Below are 22,675 nucleotides of genomic sequence, written 5' to 3'. Positions count from 1 at the left end.
GAAGATTTTGATGTTGCTGCACCAGAGTCACTGTGGGTCAACTGACTGAAGACACCCACCAACTTCAGAACTCTGTTGTAACACAGGCAACATACTGATTTGTCTGGCAGAGCACATACGAGGGAGGATCGGAAAATAATGCAAAAATATATTTTTTTCTCCCCTGGTATTGCAGTTTGAATGTCGAAATTTCACAACATATTTTGAAGTTTCTTTTTTTTTTCCCACATGGCATACACCGAGTGAAATTCACAGGAACATGCTTGGCACGTACAAGGACAACTGTATGGACCACAGCAATGTCTCCAGGTGATGGGCATTCTTCCAATAGGGCCGTACGGACCATAGTGATTCGCCACACTCCGGGCAGTCGGTAACAGCTGCAAACTGTAGAATGTCAGAGCCATTGAGGTAGCACACTCCGGGCAGTCGGTAACAGCTGCAAACTGTAGAATGTCAGAGCGATTGAGATAGCAATGTTGAATAACAGGCATGTGCAACTGCGAACCTTATCACACCAGTTGAACATTTCGTAAGGTGCAGTGTATGATACTGTTCATGACATGTTGAAATTTCGTAAAGCTAATGTTCACTGGGTGCCTACGAAGCTGACAGACAAATGGCAAGCAAATGACGTGCTTGTATCACTCAACGCATTATGCCACAGAAGGTTATGACTTTCTGAAATGAATCATACTGGCGATAAATTGTGGGTGCACCACTACCTGCCCGAAACCAAGTAAGCTTCCATGGAGTGAAAACATGCTAGTTCCCCAGTACAATAAAAAAATCATCAACCTGCTAGGACAGTGCTTGTGACATTATTCTGATATATGCATGTTTGGTTGTTGGCAGACTTTGCTGAACGTAGGACCACTGTGAGTGCTGCTGCCTACAGTAAAACTTTGGTTAAGTTGCGTCTGTCCTTCATGACAAAACCCCCAACATTAATACCAATGGTGTCAAACTTCATCATGACAAGGCTCACCTCCATGTCGCTTTTCATAAGAAAACTGCCAAACTTGGGTGGGAATTGCTCTAGCATCCACTGTACAGTCTGGACCTTGCACTGTCAGCCTTTCATCGCTTCTGTCCTATGAAGGAACTTCCGACCTGCCAACACTTTGCGACAGATGTGGAAGTGAAATCAGCAGTCCACAGATGGCTATACTGCAACCAAATGGGCTTCTACGAACAGAGCATATGGAAAGTGGTATGATGATGGGAGAAATCTGTTGAGAATGTTGTAGAAAAGCAGGTAAAAGATGTAAGTTCACTTAAAAATATTGTGCATTATTTTCTGGTCTTCCCTCATATCCTGGTAACATTCTTTCACATTCTGTTCAATCTACAAGCCGGAACTAAATACAGGCGCAGTTATTAGAATGATACATCTGTGACGGTTATGTAAACGGAGGCATCCTGGGAGATCAGTGGCATTTAATGATACTAGATTTGGATTCATAATATATTACTGTCCTCCAATCAAAAGTATACATTCTCAAATGGAGGATTTCCATCATTCACACCTTAGACTGTTGTTCAAATGGAATCAGAACATTCAGAACATTACTACAATAAGTGAGCATACCATCACATTAGTAAATATGAACAATCGATGAGAGGCAAGAACACAAAACTAATGGGGAAAAAAAAGCTTTGACTTTCCGTCAGTAATGTCACCCTTTGTTTTGGTGGTTCTTCAAATACGCAAGAGAATCTCCATAGACAATATTACAGAAGTATTGTATTTGCAAGCCAGTTCTGCTCATGAAACCAAGGTCCACTTCACTGGTCATGTACCGTATCCCACGCAGGAGTTGAAGGTGTATTGGGGGCTTCAGACGCACATGGGTACAAATACTGTTTATACCTTCTTGATAAGCTGTCTCTTGAACACATAACATGTATGCAGAAGTGCTTATGAGAACCACTACCTTAGTCTACAAGAACATGTTAGCTTTCTGAACAGACATTTTCAGTACAATATGATTATTACTGAGAACATCGGAGACTGACGTTGTTTAATAATTCCACACAAAACTCACTCTACAGAAAGTACCACAATTGTATCAATAGGACGGGTAATTGAGTGTTTAATTGAAATCTTGGAAATAAATAAATAAAGTTACATAATCAATAATTTGTTTATTTTTAGGTACTCTTGTCAGAAGGAACAACTTAATGCTATAGATCAAAAACAAAGGAAATCAGCATAAAAGATTGGTAGAATGTATCACTAAAATCAATACTCATATGTATGAACTGATGGATAACAATTGTGCCACTATAGCCATGGAAGCAGAACATTTCCATAAACTTCGGACAAAGCAGCAGCAACTGCAGCAAGCAGCTTTGGCTGAAATTAACTCGGTGACAAGACCAAGAGGGAAATGAGTAGTATATATTACAAAGGGTGTATCATAATTAATGGCATAAATGCATGCAGTTGTAAACATAGGAAACCAGAAGCAAGAAATGTCAGCAAATGTGGGCTCTGAATGCTTACCATAAGAGCTATGAGTACTTCGTCATGTTCAATACTGTGAAAACAGATATCCTCTACAGCAAGTGCTTTGCATTCCACATTTTGGGAGCAACTAGTATGGACCAAAACAAGAAAAACATGTCCAGTTAACATGAGCTCTAAAGTGCACACCTCAAGAGATCTGAACATATGTTCAGTAGAAAAGATGTGTTTCACAGTAGCGAACTTGAAGAAGTGCTCATAACTCTTCAGGTATACAATTTATAGCCCATGCTTACTACACATTTTTCCTTGTTTTGGTCCATGCTACCATCTCTCAAAACATGGAAGGCAGAGAGCTTGCAGTAGAAGAGATTTGTTTCACAGTATTGAAGATGAAGGAAAGCTCATAGCTCTTAAGGCATGCAATTTAGATCCCACCTTTACTGAGATTTTTTTGCTACTAGTATCAGATACTTTCAACTCTTATGTGCTTACAACATTAATTATTGGTATGATATGAGGTCTATTCAAAAAATTCCGTTAACTTTGTCCACCAAATTTTTCTACAAAGATGATGTGACTTACCAAACAAAAGCGCTGGCAGGTCGATAGACACACAAACACAAACATACACACAAAATTCTAGCTTTTGCAACCAACGGTTGCTTCTTCAGGAAAGAGGGAAGGAGAGGGAAATACGAAAGGATGTGGGTTTTAAGGGGGAGAGGGTAAGGAGTCATTCCAATCCCGGGAGCGGAAAGACTTACACACACACATATCCATCCTTTACAAATGTCTGCTTGTGTCTGTGTATGTAAGGATGGATATGTGTGTCTGTGCGCGCGAGTGTACACCTGTCCTTTTTTCCCCCTAAGGTAAGTCTTTCCGCTCCCGGGATTGGAATGATTCCTTACCCTCTCCCCTTAAAACCTACATCCTTTTGTCTTTCCCTCTCCTTCCCTCTTTCATGAAGAAGCAACCGTTGGTTGCGAAAGTTAAAATTTTATGTGTATGTTTGTGTCTATCAACCTGCCAGTGCTTTTGTTTGGTAAGTCACATCATCTTTGTTTTTAGATATATTTTTCCCACGTGGAATGTTTCCCTATATATTAAAAACAAAGATTCCAAGACTTACCAAGCGGGAAAGTGCCGGTACATAGACACAATGAATAAAACACACAAACACACACACAAAATTTCGAGCTTTCGCAACCGGTGGCTGCTTCGTCAGGAAAGAGGGAAGGAAAAGGAAAGATGAAAGGATGTGGGTTTTAAGGGAGAGGGTAAGGAGTCATTCCAATCCCGGGAGCGGAAAGACTTACCTTAGGGGGAAAAAAGGATAGGTATATACTCGCGCGCGCACACACACACACACACACACACACATCCATCCATACATACACAGACACAAGCAGACATATTTAAAGGCAAAGAGTATGGGCAGAGATGTAAGTCGAGGCTGAAGTGTGGAGGATAAGATGATGTTTCAATCTCCCACTTCCAGCTCCACTCCCCCCAACACCTCAAAATTCTAGTGAACACAATCTGGAACCACAACACCCCAATTCAGTAGTTAACCTTTCCTCCAAACCTCTCTCCCAATCCGAATCCTCTGTCCTATCCAAAGGCCTCACCTTCAGCCCCAGGTTCAACCAAACTGCCCTTGTCAAAGATTTACTGTCCTACACTCATAGTCTCTACTGGAAATATCACTTTGCCACGAAGAAAAATAATCCTGATCCCACTCCTAATGATCCAACTCCCCAAGACACTATCCAAATTGAACCCTGCCTGGAACAGTTCCGTCCTCCATCACAGCGGGACCCACCTCCTCTTCCTCAAAATCACCCTCTCCAAACCTTCCAGGAATTTCTCACTTCCAGCCTTGCCTCTCAATCTTTCTTGAAAAACCTTAATCCTACTCCCAACATCACCACAGCCAAAGCCCAGGCTATCCGTGATCTGAAAGCTGACCGATCCATCATCATTCTTCCGGCTGAGAAGGGATCCACGACCGTGGTACTTGATCGTCGGGAGTATGTGGCTGAGGGACTGCGTCAGCTTTCAGACAACTCTATATACAAAGTTTGCCAAGGTAATCCCATTCCTGATGCCCAGGCGGAGCTTCAAGGAATCCTCAGAACCTTAGGCCCCCTACAAAACCTTTCACCTGACTCCATCAAACTCCTGACCCCACCGACACCTCGCACTCCTACCTTCTACCTACTTCCTAAAATTCACAAACCCAAACATCCTGGCCGCCCCATTGTAGCTGGTTACCAAGCCCCCACAGAACGTATCTCTGCCTATGTAGATCAACACCTTCAACACATTATATGCAGTCTCCCATCCTTCATCAAAGACACCAACCACTTTCTCGAATGCCTGGAATCCGTACCCAGTCTGTTACCCCCGGAAACCATCCTTCTAACCATTGATGCCACTTCCCTATACACAAATATCCCGCACGTCCAGGGCCTCGCTGCAATGGAGCACTTCCTTTCTCGCCGATCACCTGCCACCCTACCTAAAACCTCTTTCCTCGTCACCTTAGCCAGCTTCATCCTGACCCACAACTTCTTCACTTTTGAAGGCCAGACATACTAACAATTAAAGGGAACAGTCATGGCTACCAGGATGGCCCCCTCGTATGCCAACCTATTTATGGGTCGCTTAGAGGAAGCCTCCTTGGTGACCCAAGCCTGCCAACCCAAAGTTTGGTAAAGATTTATTGACGACATCTTCATGATCTGGACTCACAGTGAAGAACAACTCCTGAATTTCCTCTCCAACCTCAACTCCTTTGGTTCCATCAGATTCACATGGTCCTACTCCAAATCCCATGCCACCTTCCTTGACGTTGACCTCCATCTGTCCAATGGCCAGCTTCACACATCCGTCCACATCAAACCCACCAACAAGCAACAGTACCTCCATTATGACAGCTGCCACCCATTCCATATCAAACGGTCCCTTCCCTATAGCCTGGGCCTTCGTGGTAAACGAATCTGCTCCAGTCCTGAATCCCTGGACCATTACGCCAACAACCTGAAAACAGCTTTCGCATCCCGCAACTACCCTCCCGACCTGGTACAGAAGCAGATAACCAGAGCCACTTCCTCATCCCCTCAAACCCAGAACCTCTCACAGAAGAACCCCAAAAGTGCCCCACTTGTGACAGGATACTTCCCGGGACTGGCTCAGACTCTGAATGTGGCTCTCCAGCAGGGATACGACTTCCTAAAATCCTGCCCCGAAATGAGATCCATCCTTCATGAAATCCTCCCCACTCCACCAAGAGTGTCTTTCCGCCATCTACCTAACCTTCGTAACCCTTTGTTCATCCCTATGAAATCCCCAAACTACCTTCCCTACCCTCTGGCTCCTACCCTTGTAACCGCCCCTGGTGTAAAACCTGTCCTATGCACCCTCCCACCACCTCCTACTCCAGTCCTGTAACTCGGAAGGTGTACACGATCAAAGGCAGAGCCACGTGTGAAAGCACCCACGTGGTTTACCAACTGACCTGCCTACACTGTGACGCTTTCTATGTGGGAATGACCAGCAACAAACTGTCCATTCGCATGAATGGACACAGGCAGACAGTGTTTGTTGGTAATGAGGATCACCCTGTGGCTAAACATGCCTTGGTGCACGGCCAGCACATCTTGGCACAGTGTTACACCGTCCGAGTTATCTGGATACTTCCCACCAACACCAACCTATCTGAACTCCGGAGATGGGAACATGCCCTTCAATATATCCTCTCTTCTCGTTATCCACCAGGCCTCAATCTCCGCTAATTTCAAGTTGCCGCCACTCATACTTCACCTGTCATTCAACATCATCTTTGCCTCCACACTTCCGCCTCGACTTACATCTCTGCCCATACTCTTTGCCTTTAAATATGTCTGCTTGTGTCTGTGTATGTATGGACGGATGTGTGTGTGTGTGTGTGTGTGTGTGTGTGTGTGTGTGTGTAAGGTAAGTCTTTCCGCTCCCGGGATTGGAATGACTCCTTACCCTCTCCCTTAAAACCCACATCCTTTCATCTTTCCTTTTCCTTCCCTCTTTCCTGACGAAGCAGCCGCCGGTTGCGAAAGCTCGAAATTCTGTGTGTGTGTTTGTGCGTTTTATTTATTGTGCCTATCTACCGGCACTTTCCCGCTTGGTAAGTCTTGGAATCTTTGTTTATATATATATATATATATATATATATATATATATATATATATATATATATATATATATATATATATATATATATATATATATATATAAAGAAATCTCTCTGTCCTTTGGGGCCAGGTCTGGAGAGAAGAGAGGATGAGGCTGCACAGTGATTTCATTTTTTGTGCAATAGTAACACATCAACAGGGATGAATGAGCAGGTGCATTATCGAGATGCAAGAGCCATGAAACCACATTTCAAGCCGTTTCCATGTCACATTTTCTCGCAGATGTCACAACACATCCTGACAGACCATCAATTAACGGTTTGTCCCTGTGGCATGAATTCATGATGAACTTATTCTTCAAAGTCAAAGAAAGCTATCAACATGGGTATGGTATTTGACCTGACCCGACAAGCTTTATTTGGTCCTGGATAACCTTTCCCAAACCACTGTGAAGACTGAACGTTGGTCTCAACACCATAATCATAGACTCACATCTCATCGCCAGTTATGATTCCCTTAAGGAACATCTCATTCTCATTTGCGCGATCCAAAAGCTCTTCACAAACTGTGGGGCAAAAGTTTTTCTGGTCTTGACTCATTAGCTGTGAGATGCATTCGAAGATGCTGAGACAGGATTTCATGACATGATCCAACTGAAATGTTACATTCATCTGTAATCTCTTGGACAGTCTTCAATCGGCACACAATTTTGTTGACGTTCCTGACATGAGCATCGTTGGAAGACATGGGAGGGTGTTCTGGATGAGTGTCATCTTTAACTTTCATCCAGCAATTTTTAAACCATGTGAACCAACCATGTCAGAATTTGTAACACAGAGTATGGTTTACACACTATTACTGTACACTTCCTGCATCATTTGGTGTGTCTCTGTAAATGTTTTCTTGAATTTCATGCAATATTTAATGCAAACATGTTGCCCCTATAACTCTGCCATCTCAAAATTTGCAAACTGTGTGACACAAAGTTCTACTCAATACAGCACTGAACAATAACTAAAGACATACAATCATGAAACTTACAGTAGTTATACATTACACACAGGAGTGTGCAGGGATGCCAACCGCATTTTGCTCCAACACACCACTGGCACGAAATTACGAATGCTCCGGAATTTTTCGAACAGGCCTTGTATGTCCTGTACAATTGGCTCTCCTGCCAACATTCAGCTGTTTTGTAGAAACAGTGGCAAAGGTGGAACATTCGAAAATTCCATAGGCACGTGGAAAGTGGAATCAGGATAACACTCGCGTCTCTACACTGAACGGGCAGGGGGCAGTGCAACCACTGCACAATGCTCCCAGAAATTGTGACCACAGGGCACCCTTGTGCAAAATCAGAGGCAGACATTTGTCTAACTGGCTATGTAGAGAGAAGATCATGTAAGTTTTTGTTGGATACAGAATCATAGGTTTCTGTAGCGAGACAAGAGTATAGTTGGTGCCAAAAGTCTGAGCCTACCGTGCTGTAGACTAAGTGCTCTGTTCAGCGCTGCTGCATTTCCGGATGAGGAAAAGGGAGTTCCAGGAGTGTATGGAAGTTCTCCCTAATATGGGAATAAACTACAACATTATTATTTGGCTTCCTGATTTAACATCATGCTAAGGTCAATCTACAACAGTGCACAGTGGAGCTGGGTGCAACATCATACTTTAAGCGTAGGAGAGCCCTTTCGGGAAAGCAAGAACTTGGATCAGGAACAACGTTTCATATGGTATAGTTCATCATTTGTGCAGGAAATTGATGAAAGCCGAATGGTGCACATCAGTGTAAAAAAATTTGATTCTGAAGAGATGAAGCTATCAAGAGCTACACTCATAGCTTACCTAGAAGGTTCAGTGGAGGATGAGTTGAACACGGACTTCAGCATAGAGCAGTCGATGCTGAGACAGTCTGTCAATTTAACTGTACGAAGGGGAAAGATGTCACATCTGAAAGCACATAATAGGGTGGACATGGAAAGATTACTGGAGAAATATAAGGACTGTTTAACCATCCTGGATCATTGCCAACTACGCCACTAGTTTGGCACTGAATTTCCAAGGAGAATGAACTGTTTGTACACAAAAAAACCTATACTGAGTCACAAACCATCTAGTCATTGATGGAGTTTACTCATCAATATCAAGACACACAAAAGCGCCCGTCCAGATCATCCACTGACTTAATGCTAGTGGGTCCTTTCCAAAACATTTAGCTTCCCCTAAGCATGATGCTCACCTAGAGATTAAGAGGACTTTTTCTGCACCATCCTTGAGACCCAAGTATGGAAATTACAATGCCATTCATTGCAAAAATAAACATTAGTTTGCAATTTTAAGAACTGGGTAAAGCTAATAAGCCTCACCATCTCTAGGTGCACTTGAATATGATGGAAAACAGGGTTCTGGACTAGTTTGACAATATAAATTCTATAGATAAAGTCACTTATTGACACTAAGAAAGGAAGTTATTGATATCAACTTACTCTTAGTCGAGCAGTATCATGCTTCTCATCTATGATTTGTAGCCAATAGGTTACAGCTTCCTTCAGCTTATTTTCTATAAGATAATAATAGCACCCTATCTGTGATAATGTTCCGACTCTGTAAGGTTCCTCAATAAAAACTTCCACAATTTTTTTAAACAATGGCACTGGATCAAACTTTGGGTTCATTTTGAACTCCAACCGTAAATAATCCATGTATGCACCATATGCACCAAACTCTCCTGAAGTTTTATATGACCTTTTTGCTGCCTCCAAGTCACCTATTCGCTCAAAATACTTTCCTTCTACATGATGAGCCATTGTGTTGTTTGGCGACAATTTTAGAGCTTTATCAATGCAACTTTTGGCCAATTTTACATCACGGTATGGAAATGGCAGAGTCAGGAATCCCAGTGCACAACGGATATTAATGTGCGATGAGTCTGGTGCCATCATTAGGGACTTCCTGAAAAAGAAAAGGAAACACAAGTGTGAGGTTTAGAGACTTACTACTATGGAAGTAAAATTTTGAGTATCACTTATTTTAATTTATCACCAAGTTCACTTGTGACATGAATTCTAAAGAAACATTTCACAACAAATGTAAATTCATTTCTGCACATAAAAAGTAACACAGCAATTGCTGAAAGTAAGTTTATTACATTGCAGAGCAGCTAAAGCTTTAGCCAGGATGGGAACATTAGCCTACATGTTGCCAACGGCTAGTAAGTGGTATTTCACTGAGCCCGTAGCTGCAAATGAAAACTGCTGATGCAGTGTCACTTTCATTGCAACTGCAGTCCAACAAGCTTGACAAGAGACCATAGTTACCAGACAGAGTTTATGTGGCAATGGCTGTGTGACGACTCCCTTCACTCACCTAAAATAACAACAGCAGATGACATGCTGCACTCGCCAAACATCGGCAGCCAATGAAGCTCCTGTAAACTAGTGAACTACTGCTTTTCTCTAGTATCCATGCTGGTAACTTCCAATGCAGGTTATCTCTTTGACATCCACGTTTTGTGGGAGCCACTCTCTTAACTGTCACCACCAGTCTTCATTTCCCCTCTGAGGAGACAACACCTCCTGGCTGTGGTCCAGGGCGGCTCGCAGAATGCCACGAGGTTTGTGCCCTTAACCACCGTGTTTCATCCGAGTTTATTATAATGGTAAAGTTGGTAAAATTTTATACTAAGTCTCCATTACCTTAGTTTTCTCACAGACCAGTGAGCGAAAGGATTTCTATTGCATCTCTCAAGATTCATTTTAGAGGCATGTTTCCTCAGAAGACTCACAGTTCTACGAAGTTTGATGCGGGATGCCTGGTTCATCCTCTTGGTAACAATGCCTGATTACTGAGTGTGTGGAGATATAATTAGTGCAGTGACATGATAAGTGCTCCCATTGGGTGTGAGGTACGGACATTAGTCAGTGGCCCTCCTATCTTCTCCCAAAGTGACAGGTCTTGCACCGTTATTTCAACTCAGTATCCTACAGCCTCATTTTTGGAACTGTAGACATTGGTCCAGAAATATCTCAAGAGTTTTTTTGTCATGTCATTTAGACACTGAAATAAAGTAATGTTTGTATTCTTAGAAGTCACCCCAAGTTTCATTTCTACACCTGTAGGGGAACTGCCAGCATACTAAATGTCCCACTCAGTGTAATTTGCATTACGTTGCATATTTTCTCATTAGAGTCAGGAAGGAAACAATCTTCCTTCAGCTGCACTAGGTTCACATGGCTGGTGAGCTCACTGCTTGCTGGTACTTAGGTGCTGAAGCAAATATCTATTATCCCATAGGCTTCTATTTCTGCTGAATGAAGACTAACACAAGACAGAGTGATGGAATTACATTAAAAAGATTGAGGGGATACGCATCCCATAGGCTTCTATTTCTGCTGAATGAAGGCTAACACAAGACAGAGTGATGGAATTACATTAAAAAGATTGAGGGGATACGCCTTAGTTGAGTCTCTGGTTACCATTTTTGCTGTTCCCATGGATAGTTTTATTCCTACAACTTTGGACATTCTGGAATGGAGTGTTATACAGCCATTACTATCCACTAAGCTCCAAGAGGCTGTTCACACTTAGCCACTTTTTAACAACTATGCTATCTTGTATAGTTCAAGTTGCCCTTGCCCTTTGTGTAACACAGCTAGGTATGTGCAGAACTAATTAATAGGCATGGTTAAGGACAGAAAAAATAAAACTGCATAAAAACCACTTTTAAACAGTTACAAACTTCCCATAATGAGGATAACCTTCAGACTACAAAGCCACCAAGCAGGAGGCAAAACTAGCTCTTCTGGAGGCCACACCAAATCACCATCGAAACCAGGAAACAATTAATGAAGAGGACAAAATCATCTGCAAACGGTCCCAAACATGTAGAGCAGGTCTAGATATAGAATGCTACAGGTGTATAAAAAGTGAAAATCTTCTGTGGCAAGATGATTCCGCAACATTGGTGTGAGCGTTTCAAGTGACTGATATCAAGTTCTCTCACCCATCAATACCAAAAAGTAATGTCACAGTTTCAGGTGTCACAACAGATGAAGTCAAAGCTATCATTTATCACGTAACAAACAGGAAGGCTCCAGGCTACAGGAGCTTCCTGTAAGCATGTGGAAAATTAGGAAACTTGACAGTTTTACATCCATCAATTGGTAATCTATTAGGTTGGTGCATACGGTCATAGCTTTTTTGTTTTGCATGTTGCTATTATGATTGCTATGGGTTTATTTATAGATTGTAATTTTTTATTTTATAGTTCACTGTAGCTATTTCAGTTACCATATTGTCATTTAGAGATTAGATTAGTTTTTCGTTCCATAGATCCATGTTGAGGAGATCCTCGTGGATGTGGAACATGTCACCTCTTTTTTATTTCTTATTTTTTTTAAGCTGAAATAACAATACTAATAGTATAAATATATACAACACATCATTTGTTTCTATTGAAACATTCATCAATGGAGCAGAAGGAGTTGGCCACTAGTAAGTCTTTCAGGCTCCTTTTAAACTAATCTCTATTTGCAACTAAATTTTTTATGTTTGCTGGCAAATTATTGAAGATGAGTGATCCTGAGTAGAGGACCCCTTTTTGAACTAAAGTAAGTGCTTTTAAGTCCTTGTGCAGATCATTTTTGCTCCTGGTATTGTATGTATGAACTGAGCTGTTTGTTGGAAAAAGAGATATATTATTTAGGACAAATTTCATTAAGGAGTAAATATACTGAGAGGCAGTAGTTAGTATACCCAGTTCTTTGAAGAGGTTTCTACAAGACGTCCATGAGTTTACTCCACAAATAATACGTATTACACACTTCTGGACTCTGAAAACTTTTGTTTGACTTAAAGAGTTACCCCAAAATATTATACCATATGACATTATGGAATGAAAGTAGGCAAAGTATGCAAGCTTTTTCACTTTTATGTCACCTATGTCTGCTAACACTCGAATTGCAAATACAGATGTGTTAAGGTGTTTCTGCAGTTCTGTGGTGTGCTCCTCCCAACTGAATTTATTATCAAGTTGTAATCCCAGGAATTTAAGGCTGTCAACCTCTTCTATCTGCTCTTCTTCATACTTTATGCATATGCTGGGTGGAAACCTCTTACAGGTTCTGAATTGCATATAGTGAGTCTTTTCGAAGTTTAATGTCAGTGAGTTGGCTTTAAAGCATTTATTAATATCCATAAAAACATCATTAGCAGATCTTTCTAGAACTACACTCGTCATACTATTTATTGCAATACTTGTGTCATCTGCGAACAAAACGAACTCTGCTTCTGGCAGTGTAACTGATGAGAGATCATTAATGTACACAAGAAAAAGCAATGGCTCTAAGATGGATCCTTGTGGGACACCACATGTAATTTCTTCCCATTCTGATGATGACTTAATTTATTACTCCCTTGCACTGACAACTTTGTTTCCTGTTAGCGAGGTATGACTTGAACCATTTTGCAGCACTGCCTGTGACACCATAGAATTCTAATTTATTTAAAAGGATGTTGTGGTTTACACTATCGAATGCCTTTGACAAATCACAGAAAATACCTGCTGTAACTTGTTATTTAATGAATTAAGTACATTTTCAGTGTAGGTTTAAATAGCCTTTTCGAAATCAGAACCCTTCAGAAATCCAAACTGTGTTCTTGATAATATGTTATTTGTGGTCAGATGGTTGAGAAGCTGCCTGTAGATTACTTTTTCTAAAATTTTTGAGAATGCTGGCAAAAGTGAAATTGGTCTGTAGTTTGATGACATCTCTTTATCCCCTTTCTTGAATAGAGGCTTAACATCTGCATATTTCAGCCAGTGAGGAAATGTCCCAGTTATAATTGACTGGTTACACAAGTAATTAATTAACTTTGTTGATATTTCATCGTAACCACTAGAATGCTTTGTTTTTATAGATTTTATTATGGAAGTTATTTCTTTTGGTGATGTGAGTGACATATTCATGTTCCTAAAGCTATTTGTAAAGGCTAGTTCCAGATATTCAAGGGCATTATTTACTGATCCTGACAATCCCATTCTATCAGTAACGGATATAAAGTACTTGTTAAATAGATTTGCCACACTATGCCCATCGGTTACTAATGTGTCATCTGCCCTTAGTGCTATTTGCTCCTGTTCCTCTCTGGTTCTACCAGTCTCCTCTTTCACTATATCCCATATTGTTTTTATTTTGTTCCCTGACATTGCTATCTTCTTCTCGTAGTGTATTTGTTTAGATGTCTGAATTACTTTTTTTTTAATATTTTACAGTATTCCTTGTATTTAGCTAAATCATCAGCATTGGAGCTATTCTTGGTCGATAGATACATTTTCCTTTTTGTCTTACAGGAAATCTTTATTCTTTGTGTGATCCATGGTTTTATTATAGACTTCTGTTTAATTTGAGTAACTTAATTTACATCTAAAGCAAGGAGCTGCATGTCATGATCTGATAGTCCATTTATTACTGGTTTTATGATATGATTTTGTTCCTTTGATTTGTCTATAAAAATGTTATCAATGGCTGTCCTTGAGGATTTAGTGATCCTAGTTGGAAAGTTTACAGTGTGAGTTAGATTGAAAGACAACATTACTAACTGCAATAAATGTTTACTGGAAGATTGAATTAGAAAATCTGTATTAAAGTCACCAGCAATCAAAATTTCTTTGTTTCTTACTGTTAAATAACCCAAAAGAGCTTCTAGATGATTTATGAATAGATTATAATTTCCTGCAGGTGCTCGGTAAATAGTTACTATTATATAGGATCTGTTGTGGAACTCTACTTCTGTTGCACATGCTTCTAGATGCTGCTCTAAACAGAATTTATTAATGTCAATGTTCTTGAATTTATGGCAGTTTTTAATAAATGTGGTGAAGGGAGCTTGTGAACGCTATAAAATGGTGTGCCAAGTGAAGAAATCAGAACACTTTTCTGACATATCCTTCTGTTCGAGTCCAATAAAAGGGGTAACACGAACGGAGGCAGCCAGAAACATTTGTGCCATGTACGAAGATAATGCATTGGACATAGCATGGCAACAAAATTGTTTTCTCATTTTAAGCAGGATTGTTTCGACATTTACTGACTCTCCATTTTCAGAAAGGCCTTTGGCATCTAACGAAGATAATTTCACACAATTAATCCACAATGATCCATGTCAGTGTACTCGAGAACTGGAAAACGTGATGAACTTAGATCATTCCACTTGTGTCACATTTGCATGCATCAGGGAATGTTCAAAAGTATGGGTAACACATGTTCTAACTCAAAATCAGGTACCACATGTTCTAACTCAAAATCACAAAAACCAGCTGTTGGCCATAGAAGCATCTCTGCTTGCTCGCCATAAATTGGATTATGAACAACACTGACCATGACTGCATGAAGTGATGCTGCTCTAGGATAATACTTGCTCATATTCTGCTAGACTGATAAAAAATGCTATATAGGAGTTGGGTTGGGAAGTCATTCTTAACCCATCTTATTCATATGATCTTGCATTCTCAGATTTTCACTTTTCGCCTCTCTATCGAACAACCTTCAAGGAACTTCCTTTCTGGAAGAAAATGATCTGAACATGGCTCGACTACGTTCTTCATCTCAAAATGATGTGATATCTACAGTTGCAGAACTGATAAGTTGCACCATCACTGGCAAACTGTTGTAAATAGTGAAGGAGAATATATTATTGATGACTAAAGTCTTCATAATGTGTATCTGCTGTGTTTATTAAACTTATGGTAAAATGCTACGAACTTATACACCAATCCAACAGTATCACAGTACTTATTTTTAAGGACACTGGCAACCCTGCTGAACGTACCAACTACCAACCAATCTGGCTAGTCTACTACACTATGAAGATTTGACGACAGACTGTGGTGCGTAGTCCAGCTCTTAATAAATCGGTGTGTGTTTGTAAAGGGATGTGGTACAAAAGACATAATTTTTGCTGCAAACCAGCTCAAGGGGAAATTTTGCAAGAAAGGTGGTCACAACACCTTGCCTTTCTTGATCTTGAAAAGGCATTTGATCGAGACCCGTATCAGATGATTTTGTATGTCCTATGCAACCATTGAGTTTCAGAGACTTACAGGAGGAAGGTAAAAATGCTATACCCCACCACCACCACAACCTGATGGGTGTGAAGCTATGCAGGACCGATGGACAGTTTCCCTGTGACAGTGCTTGGCTCTGTCTCTGCTGCTCTTTGTTACCATAATAGCTACCATTAACACACAAATTTTAGATGTGTGCATCATAAATAATGCTTTATATTATGTTCATGGAAGATAGCAGGAAATTTGGTCCAAACATGGTATGATTGTCTGCAAATTTGGTCTCTGTTTGAACACCCACAAGACTGAATACCTCAAAATGATTCCATCTCTCGGAACTATATACAGAGCTCTTCTTAGACAGGTGGCAGTATTTCAATACCTGGATTCTCAACTACAGAGTGATGGCTGTGTTACTAAGGGTGTGTGAGCAAGAATAAAAGCAACCCAGATGCAATTCAGAGATTTCTTTGTGATAAGAAGATGCCTATCTGCCTAAAATCAAAGATACACCACACAGTGGCAAGGCCAGTTGCTTTTTATGGTACAGAGTGTTGGGCCACAAAACTCAACCCGTCTCCAGGGGCACACACTATAAGAGAAGCATTGTGTACCACATCACATAGTGATATACTAGTCAAATTCTATGAGCACATCTCCAGAAAAATCAACCAATACGCAGGTACTCTTGAAAATGCACGTGTGTGTGTGTGTGTGTGTGTGTGTGTGTGTGTGTGTGTGTGTGTGTGTGTGTGTGTGTGTGTGTGTGTGTGTGTGTAGTTTATATGAAAATGAAGGGTCAAGTGCAATGTAATCCGAGTGATGGGTGATGTCACACAAGGTAGGTGACACAGCTCTGTTACCTCCACATTTTTGGGGTGTGTAGATTGTTCCCGAAGCAAAACTGTGTTTAGTTCTCATGTCTCATAGCAAGACTCTTTGCCACCATTAATTTGTTGTAGGGTCCAACAAACTCACAAAAGTAAAGGCATGCCCATAAAGTGTGTTTTTGAGTTTCATGAAAAAGGCCCGAAGATGTCTAAGATTAACAAAGTGTTGGACGTCTGACACCGACCCAAACCAATGACGAGAACTTTCAAACCATGATATTTAGTATAGTGTTGATAATAATCCTGTATAATTTGATGGCCTGGTGCAAGTCTTTCAAGCAGGTACCACTTTGGTGATGTGTGGCCTTGAACTGACAGCACCCTGTGTTCCCAGGCGGTCCCCCATTTGAGTACTAACGAGTCCCGGCACTGTCTGACTTCAGTGATTGGGTGACAACCTGTATATCCAATATGGGAAGGCCATTGAGTGTGTGCATGATAATGCAAGAGTTTAAATTAAAAAAAAAAATCACTTTGTATTGGATTGTGTCTGATTATCTAACAATGTGAAAGGTACAGTGCATGGTGAGTATTCTGTTTAGATGAAAGAAGGAACACTGTAATGATTTGTTGAATATTGTTGAAATATTTGAAAACAGATTCAAATCATTTTCTGTTCATTTTTAGCAAATTTTGGGACACATATGAAGACTGGAAAAATCACTGACTGGTGTACTGAGGCTGGTGGGCAATATTTTGAAGAATATCAACTCTTTGAATGTGTGTCTCCAACAAATTTTTGTTTATGACTAAGACCCAGTTTCAAAAAAATTCCTGTGAATCCATAATTTGCAATTATAAACCAAGTTCGTGTAAGTAAGTTATGAAGAAAAAAAGCACCTGAGAGGTCACAGAATGCATGTCAATGACAAAACTACACTCTCAGTAGCAATGAAAGTACTTGCTTGAAATGAAAATATGACAATAATGCAATAATACCCAGTAGCAGTATTGAAACATTGAGTGACAAGGGTAAGCTGTCAAAGAGGAACAGAAACCACCAGAAACACGGGAAACACCACATAGAAACTTCAGGGATCCAAACATGGAAAAAAGAACGCAAATAGCACAATGTCACACCAAGATGCTTTTTCATCATATTCAGCATTTGAAGAGCACATTGCACCTGAAAATATGATTTCAGATAGCATATCGCTATTCAGCATGTCCCAGAGAACCTACTGCAGACAGCATTTGGAGTGTTGGTACCAGCTTCAACTGCTTCAGCTTATGTAGGAAGTAAATGCATATCAAAGTCAAGACAGAGAAAATACAGAAGCCATACAGACAAACAGAATATGGTTTTTATTTGCTGAGGCACTACATCGATAATTCTGTGGTAGTGGTGGATGAGGGAACACCAGTGAAGACAGTGGTAACATATCAAAGATTATTGGCACGAACCATAGTAAAAGTCTGGCACCAATATGAAAATGTCTCTGCCGACAGGTCCTTCTGCAGTTGTCACAGCATCCCCACTGCCATGAAATGTTTTACAATCACAAATATCTATGAAAGTCAGAGACTGCCATATCTGGTGAATAGTGTGGATGTTCCGACAATTTCTGCTTACATCTCTGTTTTTTCAAACCAGCTTTTGTGGCCAATACTTTCTTCTAATAAAAAGAAGTTCTTTTTCTTTTCCATTCCAGGTCACTTCTCAAGTATTCTTCATCCAGTTGAATCGAACAAATGTGTAATGTTTATCAGTTACCAGTTAAAATTTGACCCTTTGCTCAGTAATAGATACCAAAATTTTCTTTTGTATCTCAGAAGACAGTTTTCTGGGCGACAAACTGTGTTTTCTGCAAAAGGTCGTAACAGTTTCCACTCACTTCCCTTGATTGATATTTTGTTTCTGGGGCAAAATGTTGAACCCATGTCTCATCCATAATGACAACTCGACATACAAATTCAATCAGATTATTGCTTAAATCATCAAATCATTATCTAGAAACTGCTTTTGCCACACTTAAATAGAACAAAGCTTTTTTTTAGTTCTTCATGCATAATTTACAGTACCCTTGTTTCTAATATGTATAAGCATCAGAGCTATTTCACATAAAATTTACTTGCCAATCATCAGTATGACATTGTGCATGTTACTGAATTTATCTGTTACTGTAGTTTTGGAACATCCTTTACATCGACCATCATGAAAAGCACCACAGCACTCATTCTCTAACTTTTGGAAATGAAGAAGCAAACTTCTTATAAATCTTTCCAAATCAGAATGACTTTTCATCAGCAATAATCTGATTTTTTTTATGACACTGCATAGTATTTAAGCTTATCCATTTGAATAATATACAAGTAACATTATGGTACAAAGTTTATATGCCTACTAGCTTCGCATATGATTAAGAGGTTGAAAGTATATATCATGAGATAATAGAAATTATTCACATCATTAAGCAAAATTAAAATTTAACTGTGATGTGGGACTCGAATTCGATAGTGGCAAAAGCAAGAGAAGGAAGAACATCAAGAGAACAAGAACCAGGGAAAAGGAATAAAAGGAGACTCAATCTGGTACAGTTTTGCACAGAGCAACATTTAATCGTTGCCAACACTTAAAATTAAGAATCATGAAACAAGGGCATATATGTGAAAGACACATGAAGACACCAGAAGATATCAGACACATTACATAAAGGTACAAAAGAAATTTCCAAATCAGTTGCTAAATTGCAGAATATTTACAGAGACAGAAGTGAACTTTGACCATATTTTGTTGGTTAGGAATTGCAGATTACAACCTAAGAAATTAGGAAATGGAGCCTGAATAAACTGAAAGAACTATAGACCAATAAGAGTTTCAATGGGAGCATTAGGCTGTAATTGACTCAAAAAGGGGAAAGGAATATATAGGATAAGAATAGATAGCTTTGAGAGATGAAATAGCGAAAGCAGCAAAGAGGATTATATGTGTTCCATAAAAACACGGGAGAACTGCCGGATATTAGTAACTTCCTGCCACGATATTTTGGCGCAGAGTCTTCTGGCCATCTTCAGATGAGCGCCACTGTAGTAGTACTGGCAAGTACGCGCTGAGCTCCGCTATTTATAGCCTTCTGAGGTGACATTGCGCATGCGTTGCTCAGCGTGCGCGTTCAAAACGGCTCCGTGCGCTACGCCTCGCGCCCTCCACTGTGAAAGCCTGGCGTATCGGTGTCAGGTCGATTTCCATCTTTATGCAGATAACTATGTCGACTACGAAGTTTCTCTATAACAGGATTTCAAGCAGAGTTCAGCTGATAACCGCTATCTCGATTGATGAGAGTCTCGTTGTCAGACAATCTTATTTCCACAGATTCATTGATAATCGAGCTCCAAAAGTTTGATGTATGGGCCAAAATTTTTGTGTTGTTGTAATTCAGGGAATGGTCTGTGGAAATATAATGTTCGGCGATTGCGGATTTGGTGGGTTGGAGAAGGCGAGTATGCCATTGGTGTTCCACAATGCGTTCCTGCACAGTTCATGTTGTTTGCCCTATATACGATTTGCCGCATTCACAACGAATTTTGTAAACACCTGGTTTACGCAGGCCCAGATCGTCTTTAATGGATCCCAGCAGTGATGAAATTTTGGAAGGAGGGCGAAAGATGAGTCTCACTTGATGCGGGCAAATGAAGTCATAGAAAACTGCCATAGCCTGGCACAATTTGAAAAATTTTTTCTAGACAGATACTGGTCTAAGGCTATTCAAGAACGCCTGAGGACTGAAGTACACAGCCCGCAAATGTACAATCACAAATTATGGCACATCAGGATTATATGTACACAGAAGCAGAGTCCCTTGATAAAAAGCAATTTATTGAATTTCATTGGTGAAAGGGGGAAATATAAAACACAGCAAATCAAAGAGAGAAAAGGGAATACAGACAACTAAAAAATAAGACTGATACACTGTGCAAGGTGACATACTGTGCAAAGTAGGAATGGTTAGAAAAGAAACGTAAAGCTGTAGAATTACGCTTGACTATAGGGACGATAAATGCCATCTATACAATAATTAAAGAAACATCTGTCAAAAAATGAAGCAGCTTTATGTATATTAAGAGTTTGGATGGAAGGCAAGTACTAAGCAAAGAAAGGAAAGGCTGAAAGGTGAAAGGAATATGCAGGACTACCAAAGAACCCCTTGAATGCGAGGTTGCAAAAGGTCAATGATGTTTATGGCATTAAATACCCTACATATTGCCTACCAATCAACCACAATGTTGGCTGCTAATGGCAAAAAGGGACAGGACTGGAAGTATCCCAACTGTGAGCACTGCATGAGATTACAGAGTGTAGCTGAGCTGACAAGTAACTCACAACTGTGCTAGGGGTGTTGGCACAAAGCAGAGTGATGTCAACAACAAACAAAGCAAACACTGCAGTATAGCTATAACAACGGTTGTCAAAGTTGGCATTTAGTCAGAAAGGAACCCAAGGAATTTCTCAGAGTGATAAAGAAGTGGCAGAGGAAATATTAGCATTTTGGCAAGATGAGTTAGTGGAATTTGTAGTGTTGTATACACTTAATTGGGTGGACAATGCACATGAGGAGCGCAATGATGACAATATATGCTTAACATATTATGTACATGGAAGATCATTCACAGCGTAGTGTGTGTATGTGTGTGTGTGTGTGTGTGTGTGTATGTGCGTGTAAATTGTGAACAGATTTCGAAAAAGATCCAGCAATATGACCACGTAGTGCATAATAAAAACGACGGATATTCAAGTGAGGACAAGGCGCACTTGATGCAAAAACTGGTGTTTACATATTCCAAGGATGCTCAATAAAATTTACAGGATGTGCATGACAGTGCCCTACTACAGTACACACATCAACTGTGTACGACACGAATTAGAATTATTGAAAGGGAAGCAGAGAATGGTTACATAACTTTAAACAGTGCAACATAATTTAAAGAGATAACGAAATTTCAAACACTTACTCAACTCGATGGTGCACAGCATTCTTCAGAATCGTTCCAAAACTTTGTTGATGAGAGTAAACAAACTTATCCCACCATTCAGTAAATTTGTTTTCAACTCCAACCAACCGGGATTTTAAGAGGAAATGCATAAGAAAAAAATTCTGGAAATTAGAGGTACCAAGAGAGTTGTAAGAAGACCAACTAAGAATGGTGAATTGGATGGAATGTTATTTATTGTGCTGTGAGAAGTTGGAGATGCTCTGCCCCTTACGATTCTTTCTAGTGTGTGTGATCTTACAAGGACAGTGGGGAATATTTACATCACAGCAAGCAAGTCAGGAAAATGGGTGTAAGAGAACTATAACTATGGTACGAGCACTTCTTTTGGTGTACAGTTGGTCAAAATAACTTTCTTTTGTTTGATACCTGGTCTACAAACAAAAACCGCATGCCTTTAGAGCACACCATCCCTCCTGAAGTGTGTGACATTGCACTTCATACCAAGTGGAATCACTGAACAAATTCAGCCCATGGATGTCTGCTTTTTCCATGCCTATAAAACATATTATCGCACTACCTGCAGCTATGCCTTACAGGGTACTCAATTTCACGATAAGCTCCATGAAACATTGTTTCGCATTCGGTTGCATGCCATCACATTCCATCAGTTCTAATCACCCTGTTACACCAATACAATCCTACATGCATTCTTTAAGAGTGGATATGTAGCTGAACACCCAGCACAGTTTGCAACTCTCAAGGTGTTCCCTATGATCTTGATGGTACGAACCTTTTTTTATCACTGTGGTGCGCCATTTTCATGGTGCAAATTAACGGTTTCTTTTGAAAGTTTCTTGAATGACAACGATGTCCAAAATGTGATGTTCCCTCCTGTTGCACATAGTGAGTCATTAGCAGCTAATATTTTTTCTATCATAACTGTTAACACAACACTTTCAAATGAGCCTTACTAAAAACTGAACATGCAGCCTCGGCCTCAAGGGGTTCTTTGCCAGTTTGGCACACAGTTTTAATTTGTTACAAAGTTTCATAATACCTTTGTCATGGAACATGTAAAACTAAGACACTATCAAACAGTTGCAATGCCTGAAACACTGTGAACAGAGGAAAAAAAAAAAAA

At 40.1% G+C, this 22,675-nt stretch overlaps 1 protein-coding gene across 1 annotated transcript in view; it reads right to left on the bottom strand.

Annotated features, from left to right (window-relative positions):
* Positions 1-22,675, bottom strand: part of LOC126354911 (uncharacterized) — a 104,101-nt gene that overhangs the window by 4,218 nt on the left and 77,208 nt on the right. The window contains exon 6 of the mRNA XM_050004981.1: positions 9,135-9,600. Within this exon, the coding sequence (XP_049860938.1) occupies positions 9,135-9,600 (466 nt within the window). The remainder of the gene's footprint in view (positions 1-9,134; positions 9,601-22,675) is intronic.

Source organism: Schistocerca gregaria, chromosome 3 (genome assembly GCF_023897955.1).
Source record: "Schistocerca gregaria isolate iqSchGreg1 chromosome 3, iqSchGreg1.2, whole genome shotgun sequence".
NCBI lineage: Eukaryota > Metazoa > Arthropoda > Insecta > Orthoptera > Acrididae > Schistocerca > Schistocerca gregaria.
This window is presented reverse-complemented; position numbering and strand designations above follow the sequence as displayed.